This window comes from Anabrus simplex, chromosome 3 (assembly GCF_040414725.1).
Source record: "Anabrus simplex isolate iqAnaSimp1 chromosome 3, ASM4041472v1, whole genome shotgun sequence".
NCBI lineage: Eukaryota > Metazoa > Arthropoda > Insecta > Orthoptera > Tettigoniidae > Anabrus > Anabrus simplex.
The window spans coordinates 132,355,540-132,374,173 of record NC_090267.1 but is presented as its reverse complement, the minus strand read 5'-3'; the positions used below and the strand labels follow the sequence as shown (position 1 = coordinate 132,374,173).

The window sequence follows — 18,634 nt, the reverse complement described above, 5'->3', positions numbered from 1 at the left end:
TTTCATACCAAATACTAGTTTTACCAGTTAATTTTTGAAAAATTGCAGCAATATTGTCATTTAGCAGAGAAGAGTGGCAGCTGAAGAGATGCAACACACCTCAATTAACAACAGTCAGTATAATGTTATTGTTGAATAGTTTTATGGACTTAGGACATTTTAGGCCATCACTTTAGCTTTCTTCTGACTCATCGATATTACGGCATCCAAGGTCAGGGAAGTATTTCATTTCCCCCTCCTTTCATAACTCCCTTTTCTCTTATTAATCTACTTCATGTTTTTCCTTCCCATTTCGATGGTCATCTTCATTATCTTCCTGATCAATATAATCTGATGACCACACAGTTTTTCAGCTCATAAAAACAATCATGACAACAACCACCACCATCGCAAAATATTTTGTTACAATGATGACTGAACAACGTTTCCATGTTAGTGATGCACGATGTTGATATACATAAAAATATAAATATAAACTGTTATCATAACCCATATGGTAAAAATGTATGAGACATTAATGATCAGAAATGGTAATTTCTACAATTTGTCTATGTATAGTGTCGTATTCACAAAGACGCACGCACGAGATGCTGTCAATTGTGAACACTGTTTTATTTACAAATTATATACACATTCATAGTTGTGCAGCAAATGAACCACCATCTTGACTCAATCGACTGCTACATTAGAATGTCAACCAACTATGGAACACTTGGTACCAACACAACATAACCACTTCAACGGCAAAACCACAACATGAGTTTACATACTTGTGTGTGTAAGTCATCAGTCCATAGACTGGTTTGATGCAGCCCTCCATGCTACCCTATCCTGTGCTAACCTTTTCATTTCTACGTAACTACTGCATCCTACATCTGCTTTAATCTGCTTGTCATACTCATACCTTGGTTTACCCCTACTATTCTTACCACCTAAACTTCCTTCAAAAACCAGCTGCACAAGTCGTGGGTGTCTTAAGATGCGTCCTATCATACTACCTCTTCTTCTTGTCAAATTTCACCAAACACCAATTCGATTCAGTGTCCATTCATGATTCGATCTATCCATCTCACCTTCAGCATTCTCCTGTAACACCACATTTCAAAAGCTTCTATTCCCTTTCTTTCTGAGCTAGTTATCATCCATGTTTCACTTCCATACAATGCCACGCTCCACACGAAAGTCTTCAAAAACATCTTTCTAATTCCGATATCAATGTTTGAAGTGAGCAAATTTCTTTTCTTAAGAAAGCTTTTCCTTGTTTGTGCTAGTCTGCACTTTATGTCCTCCTTACTTCTGCCATCGTTAGTTATTTTACTACCCAAGTAACAATATTCATCTACTTTCTTTAAGACTTAATTTCCTAATCTGATATATCCTGCATCACCTGCCTTCGTTCGACTGCACTCCATTACTTTTGTTTTGGACTTATTTATTTTCATCTTGTACTCTTTACCCAAGACTTCGTCCATACCATTCAGCAGCTTCTCGAGATCTTCTGAAGTCTCAGATAAAATAACAATATCATCGGCAAATCTCAAGGTTTTGATTTCGCCTCCTTGGATTGTGATTCCCTTTCCAAATTCCTCTTTGATTTCCTTTACTGCCTGTTCTATGTAAACACTGAAGAGGAGGGGGGGACAAACTGCCTTGCCTCACTCCTTTCTGGATTGCTGCTTCTTTTTCAAAGCCCTCGATTCTTATCACTGCAGACTGATTTTTATACAGATTGTAGATAATTCTTCGTTCTTGGTATCTGATCCCAATCACCTTCAGAATCGTAGATAGCTTGATCCAATCAACATTATTGAATGTCTTTTCTAGATCTACGAATGCCATGTACGTGGGCTTGTCCCTCTTGATTCGATCCTCTAAGATCAGATTGCTTCACGTGTTCCTACATTTCTTCTGAAGCCAAACTGATCTTCTCCCAACTCAGCTTCAACTTGTTTTTCCATTCTTCTGTAAATAATACGTGTTAAAATTTTGCAGGCATGAGATACTAAACTAATGGTGCGGTAGTTTTCACACCTGTCAGCACCGGCTTTCTTGGGAATAGGTATAACAACATTCTGCCGGAAATCAGATGGAACTTCTCCTGTCTCATACATCTTACACACTAAATGGAATAACCTTGCCATGCTGCTTTCTCCTAAGGCTGTCAGTAATTCAGAAGGAATGTCATACTTAGATACTTCTCAACTTAACACGACTAAAGTCTCTCACTAACAACTCGACGCAACAACCCAAGAATGGATGGCTTAAATTATTTCCAGAAGTCTTCAATCCATGTATATTTAGTCATGTATTCTGTGAATTTTGGCATGTAGGTGTATAGAAATGTACAAGAATTTGCAATAAGTTCAATATGTAAATCCACATGTGCAAGAAGACGTACACTATAGTATGAGTTACTTTACCTGATTGCTAGCTCTAGTGAAGTGGTGAAGCGATCACTATGCTGGGACACCACATCCATCGGCTTGTCTTGTAGATGTTTCTTGAGCCACTCAGAGGCAAGAGAGGAGGGATCAATTAGGAAAGGACGCAGACATGTCTGTTAAAAACAAGGACATATTTCAGTAGATCAGTTATTCATGCAGTAATAAGAGCATAAGACAGAGAAATGGGTAGTGGCATACCAGCAACAAACTGTTGAAGAAAAGTTATACTAAATCCATAGATAACCAGCAAATTTTTAAATTTTTTAATACAGTAAAACCACCGTTAAGCAAATAAAGGGGGGAGGGGTTAACAATTTTAGAAAACAAGAATTTATAATAAAAAGTGAATATGGATTTTGGATGTCAAAAGGTAAAAACTGACTTGCTCAGTATTTTACATTGAATGTTTTGGTTGACTGTATTTAAATTATAATACTGTATACAGAAACAATATGAAGAAGCAAAATCAATATGTACTTTAGGGGATTCAAAAGTAGGCAGTTATCAGAATTTCGCAGAGGGATCTATGTACACAAATTATAATTCTCAAGTTCAATATTACAGTATTGTGGTTTAATCTGAAAATAAAAATTTACTCTGAAAACTGGACAAATATTATACTTTTAAAGAAGCAAAGGGCCATTTTGGTTAAGTGGTATTTCAATTAATAGGGTTTTGATTAATGGAAATTTTACTGTAATAGAATCACAATAATTATAGTTTATTTATAATCAGTGACAAGTTAACAGAAAGTAAAACAATCTTGTGCAAACATACATGTACAAATAGGTGATTTGAAAGAATATGAGGATGTTCTTACAGAATGAAATATGTAATTCAATTATATAAACTGTATTTTTTTCCAGTATCTTATAAATTTGTATCTTACATTTGACAGACAGAAGAGCTTAAAAAGTTATTATAACTAAAATGACACTAAAAAGTTTATCTTCAGTCTTTAAAAAAAAATCTAGGAAACTCCAAATATCATTCCAGGGTTTCTAAAAATATCAGGGGATTAAAGAAGCTTTTCATGATGCTTACTCAATAAATACTTGTTAAGGAGTGAGAGAATTTAATAGTATGTGAATATTAAGCAAGAGGGATTTCCTTAAAAATTACAGCATTCTGAAGGAGCAAGTCACTGTTCACACAAAAGTGAGAAAGACAAATTGAGTACAATAAGTAGACGTACATGAGATGCGATTCAGGCATCATACTAATCACAAGGCAAACACTGCATGAAAGCCATTCCATCTATCTTAATGTCTTTTCACTGACACTTTCCCTAAAATTCTTAAATAATGCTTAAAAAACTAAAATTCGTAGCACATATGTAATTTGAAACTATAAGAATTCAAAAAAATGAAAATACTTCCCATTCATAATACTGCATGCGGCAAAACAAATAGCAGTACAACAATGAAATTATATTTAACTGCGTTGGTACAGTATGTGTTCAAAATGTGCACCTTCACTTGCCACACATTGTTCATAAAATTTCTGACGATCACTGAACATGTCAATGAATGATGAACAAAGGTTGCTGTAAGGGCATAAAAAAATGATGTTATCTTCTTGCATAATTCGTGAATATTTACAGATGTGTCACTCATCTTGAAAACTGATTAGTTCAACCTGTACCATATGTAGGCATCTGGGGCTGTGAGATCGGGAGAATAGGAAGGGTTTGGGATTGGAGTTCCACAAGAAACTAGGTGGTCTCCAAAGAGTTGTTGGACCGAGCAAGTAGCCATGCGGTTAGGGTCACGCAGCTGTGAGTTTGCATTCAGGAGATAGTGGGTTTGAATGACACTGTCGGCAGCCCTGAATATGGTTTTCTGTGGTTTCCCATTTTCACACCAAGCAAATGATGGGGCTGTACCTTAATTAAGGCCACGGCTGCTTCCTTCCCACTCCCAGCACATCCCTATACCATCATCGCTATCTGTGTCGGTGCGATGTAAAGCAAAAAAAAAAAAAAAAATATGTTGTTGCAGAAAGGTGACTTCCTCACTGTGTGGCCTGTAGCTCCATCTTGTTGTATCCATTGTCATTGGAGAGGTAAGTTTCTGGGGTTACAAAAACAGTGCAAGTCCTGCATGAATGGATTAATAATAAAGTTTCTGTAGAGTATCTAGGCCACTGTTTTTGGATTTTGTGCATAGTATCTTCGATGAAATATGTGCCCAGTATTCCATGACCAAGCACAGCCACCTAATTGTAACCCCCAGACCATGTAGTGGTTTCTGTATAATGACATCAGGCTATTCATACCATAAAGAACAAGTTTGTTTGTTGGTTGATGAAGCCATCAAAGTGAATATAGGTTTCATCTGAAAACCATATGTTGCAGAAGAAATCTGGATCACAGACAACACTTGGCTGCAATACTGTAATTAAGCTTGTTCGTCCCTTTCTGTTAGATGCTGGGCAACATGAATGTAGTATGCAAATACATCCAAATCATTAACATCCAGTCTACGGACCTAATGCTCACACCGAGTTACAGTGATGCTCATTGTAGACTACATTTAGGGGGCTGTAACACATGCTGGCATGATTTTTGTTTGTGCTGATGGTGTCCCCTTCCGTCGATATAAGACTGATCCCGTATGATGGTACTTGTCAACAACAACTAACATTGTACCTCATTAAATTGCTCCTCGTACTGTTCTTTAACATGAAGCAAACTTGGTCCATTCTGGACCTCTATACGAATGGAATTAATGTTCCACGATAAACACCTTCTCCTCTGTTGTCAAAACCATAATTGCAGAAATCAACACAACACTGGATTTACAATGTCAAATTATTACATAAAATAGATAAATAAAAATTTTGTTGCTAGGGAAATGTAACAGCAGATAAGCAAAAATTTCAGTGCCATTTGTTATATAGTTCTTTTTTTTTTCTTAGTGGCTGTAAGTCGCATTGACACAGATAGATTTTGTGGCGATGATGGGATAGGAAAAGCCTAGAAGTTGGAAGGAAGCGGGCATGGCCTTAATTAAGGTACAGCCCCAGCATTTGCCTGGTGTGAAAATAGGAAACTACGGAAAACCATCTTCAGGGCTGCTGACAGTGGGATTCGAACCCACTATCTCCCGGATGCAAGCTCACAGCCACAAGCCCCTAACCGCACGGCCAACTCACCCAGTTTGTTATACAGTAGAAGCCAATATTAATGTAAGCAAATCCAAATGAAGTCTAATTTGTCTTAAGCCTGAATCTTAGGGTTTTGTTCATCTATTAATCTGCTTGCTGTATTACAGTTGGTGGCCAAATACAATACCAAAGGTATCAGTTAAAAGGAAAACATATTTTCTTAGGTTAAAAGAAGAAAATAAGCCATCTTCGAACATTAAGAAAACATCTGTAAACACAATGATAACTTAGCAGCACTTGTCATGAGACTAAATTTTTTCATTGGTCATAAGGATGAAATGCTCTCACTGATATTTCTGTTTTCTCACTTTTGGCATGTACAAATTTCATGAGTACCACAGTCACTCTGTATCTTATTCATTAATGCCAGTTTTGGCACTTCACCTTACATGCCAAAAAAATGTCTCTTGAACACAAGGCAAAGAATACATTCACAGCATCTGCTGTCTTTCATAAGAGGCAACACCCAAGAAGCTCTTGAGTGTAGGTAGATGACTGCAGAGCCCCTAGCTAAGTGTGTAATTGCTTCAACTTGACTACTCATGCCAGATTCCTAATTTTCGTCTTTTCTATCCGACATTCCTTGATCATTCTTGATTTCTTCTGAATCTAATGGTGAGGTTTATAAGGCCTAGACAGCATTTCATTATTATGCTTTTTGTGATTCTTTCCTTTTAGTACCGATCCATTTATTCTTCGAATGGTTGGATCTCCTCGACTTTCTCTTCTGATTACAGTTCAGAGGAAATAATTGTTATCTAGTTGTACTCTCCCTTAAAACAATAATCATTAGTATCAGTAGATCTTTCTGTAAATCAGTGGTAGAGTGTCAGTCTCCAGATCCCAAGATTGTGGGTTCAAACCCAGCAGATACAGTTGGATTTTTGAAGGGTGGGAAAACATCCATACAGTACTTCATGTCGTAATATGATGGCAAGTAAAAGATGTCTGGTGACACATTTACAAGATATTAGAATCATTCCATATGGATGGTTTTCACTTTACAAAGGAAAATTGTATCTCCATCATGTGTATGTATTGAATAGGAGGACATATTAAATTTTCCTCTGTAAAGTGATGACACATTTCGTGTTAACCAAACAAAGTTAATCAAAACTTAGCCACAAATCGTCCAACAGAGTTCCAGTTTCTCTGTCATCTGGTAGAGTAAAATAGAACATTACAATTGACATATCGGCAAGCTGAACGGCATCAAATTAAAATTTCTACACATGGAAGCTTAGGTCATATCATCATCATCATCATCATCATCATCATCATCATCATAACCACTACATGCTAATAAATTTTGAAATTTATGTACTTAGATTAATATTCAAGATTGAACAGAATTGTCTTGGATGGAGATGTGTTGCACTGACTCAGACAGGTCTTACGGTGATGATGGGATATAACAGGGCTAGGATGGGAAAGAAGTGAGCATGGCCTTAATTAAGGTACATTCCCAGCATTTGCCTTGTGCAAAAATTGGGAAAACGTGGAAACCATCTTCAAGGCTGCCATCAGTGGAGTTGAACCCAACATCTCTTGAATGCAAGCTTACGGTTACATGATCCAAACCGCACGGCCAACTCACTCAGCTGTACAGACAGAATTTACTTACATAGTTATGAAGTCCTTTAATTCACTGCCGAAAAAAAAAAACCTCAAGGACTGTGTTCAGTGGCACCAGGGTATAATATGTGGATAATGAGGGGATGTTGTGTTAGTGATTCATTTGTCACGGACATCGGCAATCAGATGGCGCTCAGGAGGCCTGTCCATGCTCACTCTGTTTTGACTCTGCAGGGAGTACTGTAACTGTGCTGAGGTTAGAGGTGAACAGTGTTGGCAACATTCATTCTAGAGTACAACCATGCTCCTATTGAACAATTGCAGCCATTTGAATGGGGTTGCATTGTAGGCCTGTGGGAAGCTGGATGGACGTATCAACGCATTGCTGCACATGTTGGCACGATGCATTGGTGGTGCGTCGCTGCTTTCAGCAGTGGTCTGTAGAACATTCTCACACCCATAGACCAGGCCCCAGATGTCCACGTAGTACAGACACACGTCAAGATCAACACATTTTGTAAGCAGCGGTGGCCGACCGAACATCATCCAGGAACGAAATCCGGTCACATGTTGCACCTACTGTGTCACCAAGGACCATTGGGAACTGTCTGTTTGCAGCAGGATTACAATCATATGTGCCTCTGGCCAGGCTACTACTGACACCACAACACTGCCAAGCACAGCTACTCTGGTGTCGTGAAACAGTTGACTGGAGAGGAGAATAATGGCGCTCTGTTGTCTTCAGTGACCAGAGCAGGTTCATTCTGTATGCAAGTGATGGACGTACATGTATATGGCGTAGACTGGTGAGCGGCCTATAGCAGAGTGCGTTTGCTCACAACACCCAGGTTCCACCCCAGGATTCATCGTGTGGTGGGGCCATCGGTTACAACTCGCGGTCACAGTTGGTTTTTCTGCAGGGTAATATAACCAGTGCCAGCTACATTGCACAGGTTGTTGTCCTCGTGCTACTGCCATTTCTTTGACAGGAAGGTGATGTGCTTTTTAGCAGGACAATGCATGTCCACATACAGCTGCTATGGTGCAACATGCTCTACATGGCGTACAACAACTGCCCTGGCGAGCAAGATCACCGGATCTCTCACCAATTGAACACATTTGGGACACGATGAAGCAGTAACACCTTCTCCAGAGCCTGCAAGAACCATTGCTGAAATACATCAAAAGGTGCAAGATGCTTGGGAATATCTGCTGCAGGATGCCATTTGGCACCTTTATGATCATTTCCACGTGCAAATACACACCTGCATTGCCACCAGAGGAGGGGTACACTGTGTATTTATGCGACTGTTTGGGCACCCTTTATTGTGACGTGTGTGTTTCATTTGGTCTGAATTTGTAATCATATACTCCTGCAATGATGAACTACCTGTCACATCGCTTATGAATAAAATGAATTTGTCCTTCAGGATGTTGCATGTTTTTTTTCTGGCAGTGTAGTTTCTTTACGGTAAGAAAGAATTTTGCTACCATGAGCAAGAAATGAGAAATATCAGGATAAAGCCAAGGAAAGTAACGTCAGTAGAGAATTCAATATTTAAACAGAACATAACACAAGGTAAAACAGCAATAACTACACACATAATATAACTTACCCCAGGTTCCAGCCATGCAAGCTAATGTAGATCATAAGAAATTACTAATATGGTAATATTGTGGCAAATATGTACAAGTTTTACATGTAAATTTAGCACATTATATAATTACTTGACTACAACATAACCCTCAATCACAATGTTCAGAAAATACATGCTCAGCAGATACCTAAGTACACAGAGCTTTCATAGGAAGTAAGACAAAATGTGGAAATTAAATGAAATTAAATCTGTACTATTATGCTTTCATTAACTGGACTGATCCCAAATATGTGTTCCAAGAAGCTACAATCTGTTGGCTAGAGAATATCATGGTAAGTACAAAAATCTGTCATCCTCAACACCTACTATATCATACAATGCTTCATGAATGCTAACAAAGGAAGGGTGTGCTTGAATCAATTCTTCCATTCATCAAACCATTTATATGAAAAAAGAAAAATGTTATTTAAAACTATATTATTATGTTATACTTGCCTGCATAATGATAAGTGCATTCTGGATAGATAGCTGATCTGAAGGCAAGCCCTCTGACAACCATTGCATTTGTTGTTTCTCTGAGCCCAGGAAACGAATTAGGGAAAAATCTTCCACCTTAAGCATTTCCTGCCATTTGGTCATTAAAGAAGTACGAATATCTTCAGGGGAGTTGGAGAGATAAGTGAGGAAGGCTGCTGCCAACAGAGTGTTGAGTGGGAGCTGCTCTAAGTCCTGGGAGAGCTCCTTCAGCTGTAAGCAATAAGTATTGTTTGACATAAATGAATTTTAACTGATTTGTATTGACTGGTTTTTAAACAGACAGCTATATGAAATGAGCAAGGCCCTTTGTCCACTGGTGCAACACAACTCAACCCAAGTTGTTTAGGACATTTCTATGAGAGTTGTGTTGCGTGTTCTTCGTTCACTGGTGCAACTCTCCTGTGACAATCAAATCAAAAGTTTGTCAGTTTGCTCCAGAATGACAAGCTGTGCGGTACGTAACTGGAATGTTGTCATTGTGTACTGGTACTTGAAAAGGCTTCAAAGAAGGCGGGAATATTGGGTTCATCCTTTCATTTGTAAAAATCAATCATGTTCAACCATGTTAGCTCGAGAACACGAAGAAGATGAAGAAACATTCAAAGGATTTCACAGGATGTCCAGGAAACTGTTCAAGGGGCTGGTTGGAAAACTTAGCCCAATAATCAGGAAGGACGACACAAACAAGAGAAGATGTATCTCAATGGAAGAAAGACTACCAATTACTTTGAGGTAAGTTGTATTAATTGTAATTATTATATTTTACACAATCATTTTAACATAAGGTTTCAAAGATTCCACAGTTTGATATATAGGAAAAATATTCTTAAAACTGCTTAAAGTTGTTAAAAAAGAGAGAAGAAACCATGAAATATGAAACAGTCCCAAAGTTGTTATTCAAATACCCATTACAATAATCATAAAACAAAAGGATTTTTCACTAAAATGTTTGAATAAAAGCTGTTTTCTGGCAAACTATAGTTGAATAAACAAGGGTGTTTTTCCACTGCTTCTACAATTTGTACACACAACTCCTGATCATGATATGACGTAATACAATTGAATTATACAAGTGGTGAATTATGAAAAACAGCAGAAGCATCTGATCTGAGTCAGGCCACGCAACTAACAAGCTAGTCGTTTGTGAGTTGGTCGTTGGTGAATTGATCGACAAGTGCGTTGCAGCCACACAGGTGGACAAGAACTGCGCAGTTAACAGGGGTCTGACTGTGAAATGACTCCTGTCCAATGCTCATGTGACTTTTCTTGAGTTAGATCACAGTTGCATTGCACCGATGGACAAAGGGCCTAAAAGAGAGTTAGTTGGCTTCACTGTAACACAAAAATGGATGATAAACAGAATAGTTTGTTATACAGGGTGTTCCCAAACATGTGGGAAGTAAAAGTCTCTACAGTTAATTGTTCACAAGCTTATCTGTTTTAGTTATTAGCTGGAATGGGGGGATAGTTTGTATTTAGGGTTAAGTATGAAGTCAGGCACGCTGCTACAGAGATTGCAGTAATCTGCCAGTGTCTGGAACAAGGTTGCCATCGAATGCGTGCAAAGACAGAAATGTTCAAATCTATCCGACAATCAATGAGGTTCTTTTCATTTTTCATTTTTGTAACTGTTGGGTTCTTGTCTGTCAAAACTAATTTATGAATAAAATATATTATAAAAATTATAAAATATATTTAGAAACTACCTGAAAAAGAAACAACAACTGAAGAAAAGTTGAAACTGAACAGAAACAGCTTCAAATATTGTATCACAAATCAATGAGGTGGTATGTTCAGGTGTCTATTCAGGGGCATGAGGGGCATTTTGGAAGACTTCTTGTATGAGAATGCAGTATCCCTGCGGGTACACCAACATGACAACAGCTACTGAACATGAGGTGTACCAGGTAAGGTTATTGCCTTTTACCGGGGCAAATGAAGTATTAAGTGATGGAACTCCTGTAGTTCAGCATTCCAGTCACAAGGCAGTGCCTGTGTCAACTGGTCTTGACGTGACTAAATACCGTAATATGAAAGAGTTGGAGTTTGCCAACGTTAGACTTTTGCACATAATTTAAATACAGAGTAATGTGCCTATTTTTGGGAATTCTATATAACACAGTGAAGTACTGTTTGCAGAAAGAAATGGGATAAAGCTGCTATGCAGAGTGCATACAATTAAAAATGCCCACCTCTAGTTGGAAGAAACTTTAAATACTTTTCTTGTTGCTTTAGAAGATGAGCTGGACTTTACCTCCCTTGATATTTCTTTCCCCCAAAAAATAAATCTGTAATTAATGCAATGACATACCATTTTGGGTAAATATAATAGCAGATGACCCTCTGAACTGCATAAATTTTGGAACACTTGAAGTTTGTACATTATCTCCACTAAAAATTTGTCACCCCACAACGCATTCTCTTTTTAGCTTTTCTTCCACTGTAGCATATAGGTATGTGTTTTACGCATGGTGTAGAAGGCCAATGAAGCATATCTGAAGTAATTAGAGTCACTAACACCCAAGTCCTGTAATTTGGAAAGAGCGCCTTCATCAGTAAGGACACACCAAGTTCCAGAATCACACTCTAATTATTTCACATGGTATAATTTTCTTTGCTGCTCTGTGAATCAAGCAGCCAAATAAATTATTCACTACATTATTGCCTGCTCTAGCTGAACTATTATCATTAATTGACTGATCTATATGACTGAGACATGTTTCATTTATCTGCCAGTGTAATAGTGTCACTTATCTGTTCATGAATATTTTCCTTTACCTCCCTACTTCTACGTCTTTCATCTCACGCTATTGATCTTACCTGTTGCGTGAATGAAGACAGCTTGTGGTCAGTAATAGTGAACTCTGAGTGAATTCCTTTCACTGGTACATATATAGACTGAAGCAAAAGGAGGTGACAAAGGTTTGTAGAGGTGGAATGGTCGTCACTGCTTAAGTCCCGTATAAGACCAAAATGCCTCTCAACAGGGTCTTGGTTTAATTTTGCTGTTAAATCATACTTGTATCCAGATCACAGAAAGTCAGGCAAATCTATTGTGCACTTTACTGTAAAATTGAAGCGATTCTAGAGTACAGTACATGCAAAAGTGTGACCACTACACTGGATAACTTCATGGAACTCCTTTGATGCTTGTCATCACTTTGGAGCACCCTCAATTGGCAATTTCAAATCCACAGCATCGAAAATGTTGTTCATGCGATGTGCAAATATTTCAGTTGCTTCACTGTTTTCAAAGCCATGCGCACCAAGTTCTTTATATAATGCCAGACCTATTGCAACTGACCTGCTCAAGAGCAGTATGCTACAAAGAGCATGTCGATGCAAGAAAATATGCTAGATTTTCTGCCATGTGTGAACATATGCATGATAAAAATCACTACTTCACGAACATCGAAAGAGATATGGTTCTGCTACACCCTTTAAATAAGGCTAAAGAGACGAATATTCTCGAGAAATTAGAAATTTATAAATTACAAATACTGGACAATGGAAATAGTTTAAATGAACACATGACAGACGATAATCAGTTATTTAAACTAGCAACCCAATATTGTAGAAAGAGATGAAAGGAAAAGGGCAACAAGAAAGGGGGACAATTATGAAAAGCGCAAGTGGGGTGGTAAAAGTCAACTCCCCTCCTATGCTGCAGACTCCTCCCACTCCATTCCTCCAGTTGTTCAACCCACCAGCTAGACAGTCTGCCGATTAGCTCATAGTGCCCACACACCTCTGCATCAAAAGTAAGTCACTTTTAATTTCAACGTTGACTTCTCAGTTCGTCATGTTGCCGTTAGTACCATTACATTTTAGTTTTCATTTTTCTTACAGACAAATGAAAAAGACCAATTTAACCTGCAGGCTTGATTAACAAATAACAGAATTACTTTCTGTTAAGATATTGTAATAGATAAGCAGGCGGTCTCAACACCACACGGTGGGACTATGAAAGACCATAAATAATGCCACATCTAAATACATTGGATCAATATTCAACCAGCTGTATTTTAATATACTACATACAGATGTATTATAGAATTTGGACATAACATGAAAGATTTTCATGTTTGAATTTTTAATGCTGTTGTATTGTCATTTTATCTGCATTATGTTAGGACATTAAACATTTTAAATAAAGTCTTAAAATTGATGTGATTTTACCCATAAGCTGAAGAAGAATTTAAGGTTTCTCAAAACATTTACTTGTGTGTATATATGTAAATGATAGTTTAGATATACAATACATTCTGAATTGTACTGACAAGGCGCAACTTGGACATTATTAATACTGCTCTAATACCGTCAGTGTTGAAAAAGAACAAGAGTTGATCAAAGGAGGTTGGATAGGATAGATGAAAGTGAGGAGTCTGACACAAGAAAGTGGAAGTCATGCCAGGACTCAGCTAAGGACCCTGTTGTTGCCAACCCACACTCCCAAGTTCAGAGCCCCTGGGGCCCCTTTTTAATTGCCTCTTATGACAGGCAGCGGATACCGTGGGTGTTATTCTACCACCCCCACCCACAGGGGGTCAGCTATGGCTCTCCACTACTGATACTGCAGGATGACCTTGAGGCTTAACCACTTGCCGGATGAGCTGTACGTCACCGAAGCATGTCATGAGCCTATGTAAGGCTGTAATTGGTTAGAAAACATGTTTACTAGCCACAGCAGTTGAAATGGATGTATAATGACAGCTCAATGAGGCTGAAAGGAGTATGATTATTGGTGCCCACAAATTTGGCCATTCTATCTGTGAGATTTCTGCCGAGTTTCACTTCGTATAAGAATGAAATCAAGCTAATGTAGGAGATTAGGTAACTTGTACGTAGCTTGAAGAAAGTGTAGCAGATTACGATATCTGTGAGTGATGTAGCGATGAAATGGAAATGCAAGGGAATTATAAATACCCCACTAGACTAGGTAAGCCAAAATAATTAACAGATAGAAAATGCTGATGCCTTTGATGTGTGATGAAGTCAAACTTGCAAGCTTCATTAGAAACCATAGCCATAGACTTTTGACTGGCATCTGGAAGGGATGCCAGTACTTGTGCCATTTGTGCGGCACATAAACAAAGGTTCACTAAACTGAATGCTAGCTGTCAATTATAGTGGTGCAAAACACGTCACCCATCGAGCATCATGTGGAGTGGCACATCATGCTACACACTGTGGCAGTCTGATGGACATGTATGGAACTGGCGAATGCCAGGTGAGTGTTTTTTACCAGAGTGCATCGCTCACACTGCAGAATTTGGAAGAAGAGGCATTATGGTGTTTTTCATGGTTTGATCTTGGTCCACTGCTTTTAATTCCTCAAACCGTGAATGCTGAAGCTTTTCAGGCAATATTGGACAATTCTATGCTAGGTAAATATCCTGGAGCAACAATTTGGAACTGGTCCTTTTTATTTTCAACATGAGAATGCACCCAAGCAAGCGTCTCAGGGATGAGTTACAACGCCAGTTGAAAGCCAGATCAGACCGCCCCAAAATGGCTACAGAACTGTTTGCTATGTCGCAGGTGGAATGGAAGAAAACACCTGCAGAAATCTACCAAAAAGTAGTGGAAAGTGTGCCTTACAGGGTACAGGCTCTGCTAGCAGCGAACAGCAGACCTACGTCATACTGTATCTTAGCAAATCCAGTTAAGTTAGTGTCTACCGGTGTTCGGACGTTAATGGCAACGTAGTGCATTTACATAAATAAATGGTGAATATTTTCTGAGATATCATAAATGGAATCCTGGAGAAAAAACAGAATAGAGAATAACCATATTTGTCCAAAATTGGCTGCTTCTATATAAGGGGAACTGTTGATGATAATTTATTTTATTTATTTTATTTTATATTTTATGGCCTACATTGAACCACTCTACTCAATTATACAAAGGATTTCTTGATTTCCTATCAGCTCTATATTTTTTCATTCTGAGAGGTGCTACCTTCTTTGTTCTGCTGTAAATACTTTCCTATTAGACCTTTCATTGATCTTAGTCTGTAGCCCGGTGTGTGTCTTCAAGTATCTTAATTTTTTTCTGTTTTGTTTCTGAGATCGTCTATTGTTATTTGTAATTCTTTAATATCCTCCTTAACTTCCGTGATACATTTAATCTTGGTTTTGCTATTCCATAATTTTTCAATTATTCGTCTGCTAATTCTGGCGTCATGTTAACAACAACAACAACAACAACAACAACAACAACATCAACAACATCAACAACATCAACAACAACAACAACAACAACAACAACAACAACAAGTACTACATATATAATCAAAATAAAATTGTAAGAATTGGTTGTAATATTATTATTGTTGGTAATATTATTATTTACTGAGAGGAGAAAAGAACAACCTGGTGGCCATGATCGTTAAGACATTGAACTCTAAATGGTCCGACACTGTGGTTAGCCGGTTCAAGTCCCGTTGGGCAAAAATAAATTTCACCATCAGAATATTGGCTGGCAGGGTAGGGGAGGTGGTGTTATACAATTTCTAATCACTAGATTGTGTGCCAAACGCCTGTATTAAATTCTAAACCTCTCCACAGTGCTCATACAGAGTGAGGGCATATGATGCTGCTGATCGTGATTCATCCATCGAATGGAGACGTTAAGTCTTGAGCAGATCCCTTGGTGCTATTTGACAGGAGTAGGCTATGTGATGACACCAGGTTTCACCCTCTCCCTTCTTGCTATCGTATATCACATCATACATTTCATCTCATTACTCCTCTGATGAGGTTGACATCAGGAAGAGCATCTGGTCATAAAAAACTGCCACAACAGATTCACCTCACCTCATACCCAACACCGCAGAGAAATGGGACAAGGGCTAGACAAACAAACTTACAGCAGAAAACTTAGACCGGCATATTCAGATTCTGGTCATTGTCGTGTAACCAAAATTTCTACAACTCTATCAAGTCAGGCTCTTGGCTACAAAAAATAATTTCAATATTTATATATTAGCAGAATAGGTATCTTAATGTTAGAAGGAGAAAAAGAAGATGACTACACAGCCTATTAATTGAAAATAGCATCTATGTTTAAACAGTAAGTACAGCCAGTACAAGTTTCTTAATTATACAATTTTAGACATATAAATTATAATTATAATACCAACCTGATCTTTCCAGCGCTCATATTCATCATTGAGTTTCCCCACAAGTCCTTCTGCAGCATTTATAGTATCCTGAGCTTTGTTTAAATGAATCTCAATTGCAGCAGCTTCTTTGGTGTAAGTGTTGAGTTGATTTTTAAGGTCTGCTACTGCCTTATCTACATCAACAAGGCCTTCACTTAGCTTTCCAATTTGATCTTCAGCCATCTGCAGGTTGCGATGTAACTTGGACTGTTCTTTCTCCAGTGGCCTGATCTTCTCCAAAACACGGGAATACTTAACGTTGGCTGTAACCCAAGAGGCCAGAGGAGCTGCAGCCACAGAAGCTCTACGTGCATTCTTGGGATCAAAAGATTCTTTCCGATCCACAAGCAGTTTCTCTACAGACTGTCGACTTTCAGGGGTTATGTTATGAGCATCAAATGACCTAGGTAAATAAAGAAAGGCAATTATGGAGACTGCACTTCACGCCATTCTGTCTTTAAAGTAGTGCAGGTAACTCCAGACAAGTAATGTGATAACAGGTTAACAATTTCCATACTTAACATGAGCAGAGAAATAGAATGAAAGTCCCTAATAACTCAAGTATACTAATATACTATGTATATGTGACTAGGGAGGAGGATAGGAACGATAGGAACATACACAAGTGATTAACACAATGACAGGTCAGTATGGGCAGAGGGAACAAAAGTAAATGGAGATGAGGACACAACATGAAATCATAATAGGACAAACTCAAATCTTGCTCTTGGCAAATTGCTTCTCTCTTCATCAACACCAATTCTTCGAGATCCATTTCTTCTCCTCCTCAAAATGTTCACTTCTTTGTGTTTTTATTCTTGTCCTTTTCTCTATTTAAAATGTCAAATCATATATAGAGAGACAGAAATATTAAAAGAAACGCACAACAAAATGTACACAAGGACAGGTCAGTGTAGGAAGAGGGAGTAATAGTGTGATAGTACATATATCACACCCTCGCACAGTATTCGGAAGCAAGTGATGTTATTGTCATTATTATTATTATTATTATTATTATTATTATTATTATTATTATTATTATTTCATTTGTATATTTATTCATAATAATTTAAGCTGTAAGGTTTCCATATGTGATATGGGTAATTTGTTTTGTACAAGCGGATGGGAAAATAGTGCTATTTACAACTCAGAAAGTTTCTGTGTCATGGAACTGCCCAGAGTCGGATGACGCGGTCTGGTTGTTATTGTATGGGACCCGGAAGAGGTTCGGGGCGTGGTCTTGGTATGGCAAGAGGATCTTCCACTTGTGACTGGACGACCAGGACCAATCTAGACATACCATGTGAGAGTAGGGGGAAGCTGAGGTCTATTTAGGCATGTGAGAAAACCTGACTGAAAACAGCGGAGGAGTTGACTTAAAATCTTTGGTGGAACGTGAGAGGAGGTGTAACTTTTATGTGATATGCTTGTCTTAAAATTTTTGGTGGAACATGAGAGGATATGTAACTTTTGTGGAATGTGATGTGTGGTACTGACCTACAAACTGTGGAGTGCTTAGGCACTTGGTATTTTATCACTTGTAGTGGCTTGGTGTCTTATATGTTGGTGAGAGTTATGGGGTGCTGTATTTCAGACTTTCCATCATTTATGTTCTGGAACAACAAGCGCGTGTTGCTCGAGTGAATGTCAGCGAACACAGAATTATAAAGGTACAGTATCTGTGTGATATAACAAGTGCCAATTATGAGAATATGCAAGCTGTGTTGATATACAGAGACAGTGAAGGGTATTTATCTACATAGATATTTGCTTTGTTCAACGGACTGACTGCAAATGGTTGCTTGGTCCTTGCTGATGGTTTCCCACTGTTTTTGTTGTTGTTGTTGTTGTAAATATGGAGTCTTCCAGCAGTATTTTGTGAGTGTATTTTATGTATATTTTGGTATGTTGATGAGGTGCTCATACATGGATATTATTTAGAATATAGTTAGTTATTTTAGAATCAGTGGGGTTATTGATTAACATAGGCGCAGTTCCTACATATTTAGTTGTTTTCAGAAGATTAGGTAAGGCTTGAAGCAGATGTACCAGTACGCAGCTTTATGTACACGCCCTGAGGAAAGAATTATCATGCTTTATTAAAATTGGAGGGATCCATTCTGGTGAACTCTGGTGCCCGTACTATG

The 18,634-nt window shown here is 38.2% G+C and overlaps 1 protein-coding gene across 1 annotated transcript in view; it reads right to left on the bottom strand.

Annotated features, from left to right (window-relative positions):
• Positions 1-18,634, bottom strand: part of btv (beethoven) — a 594,436-nt gene that overhangs the window by 96,974 nt on the left and 478,828 nt on the right. Inside the window, exons 55-58 of the mRNA XM_068226811.1 lie at positions 16,467-16,890; positions 9,281-9,532; positions 8,804-8,824; positions 2,421-2,557 (exon numbers count right to left, since the gene is read on the bottom strand). Of these exons, the coding sequence (XP_068082912.1) occupies positions 2,421-2,557; positions 8,804-8,824; positions 9,281-9,532; positions 16,467-16,890 (834 nt within the window). The remainder of the gene's footprint in view (positions 1-2,420; positions 2,558-8,803; positions 8,825-9,280; positions 9,533-16,466; positions 16,891-18,634) is intronic.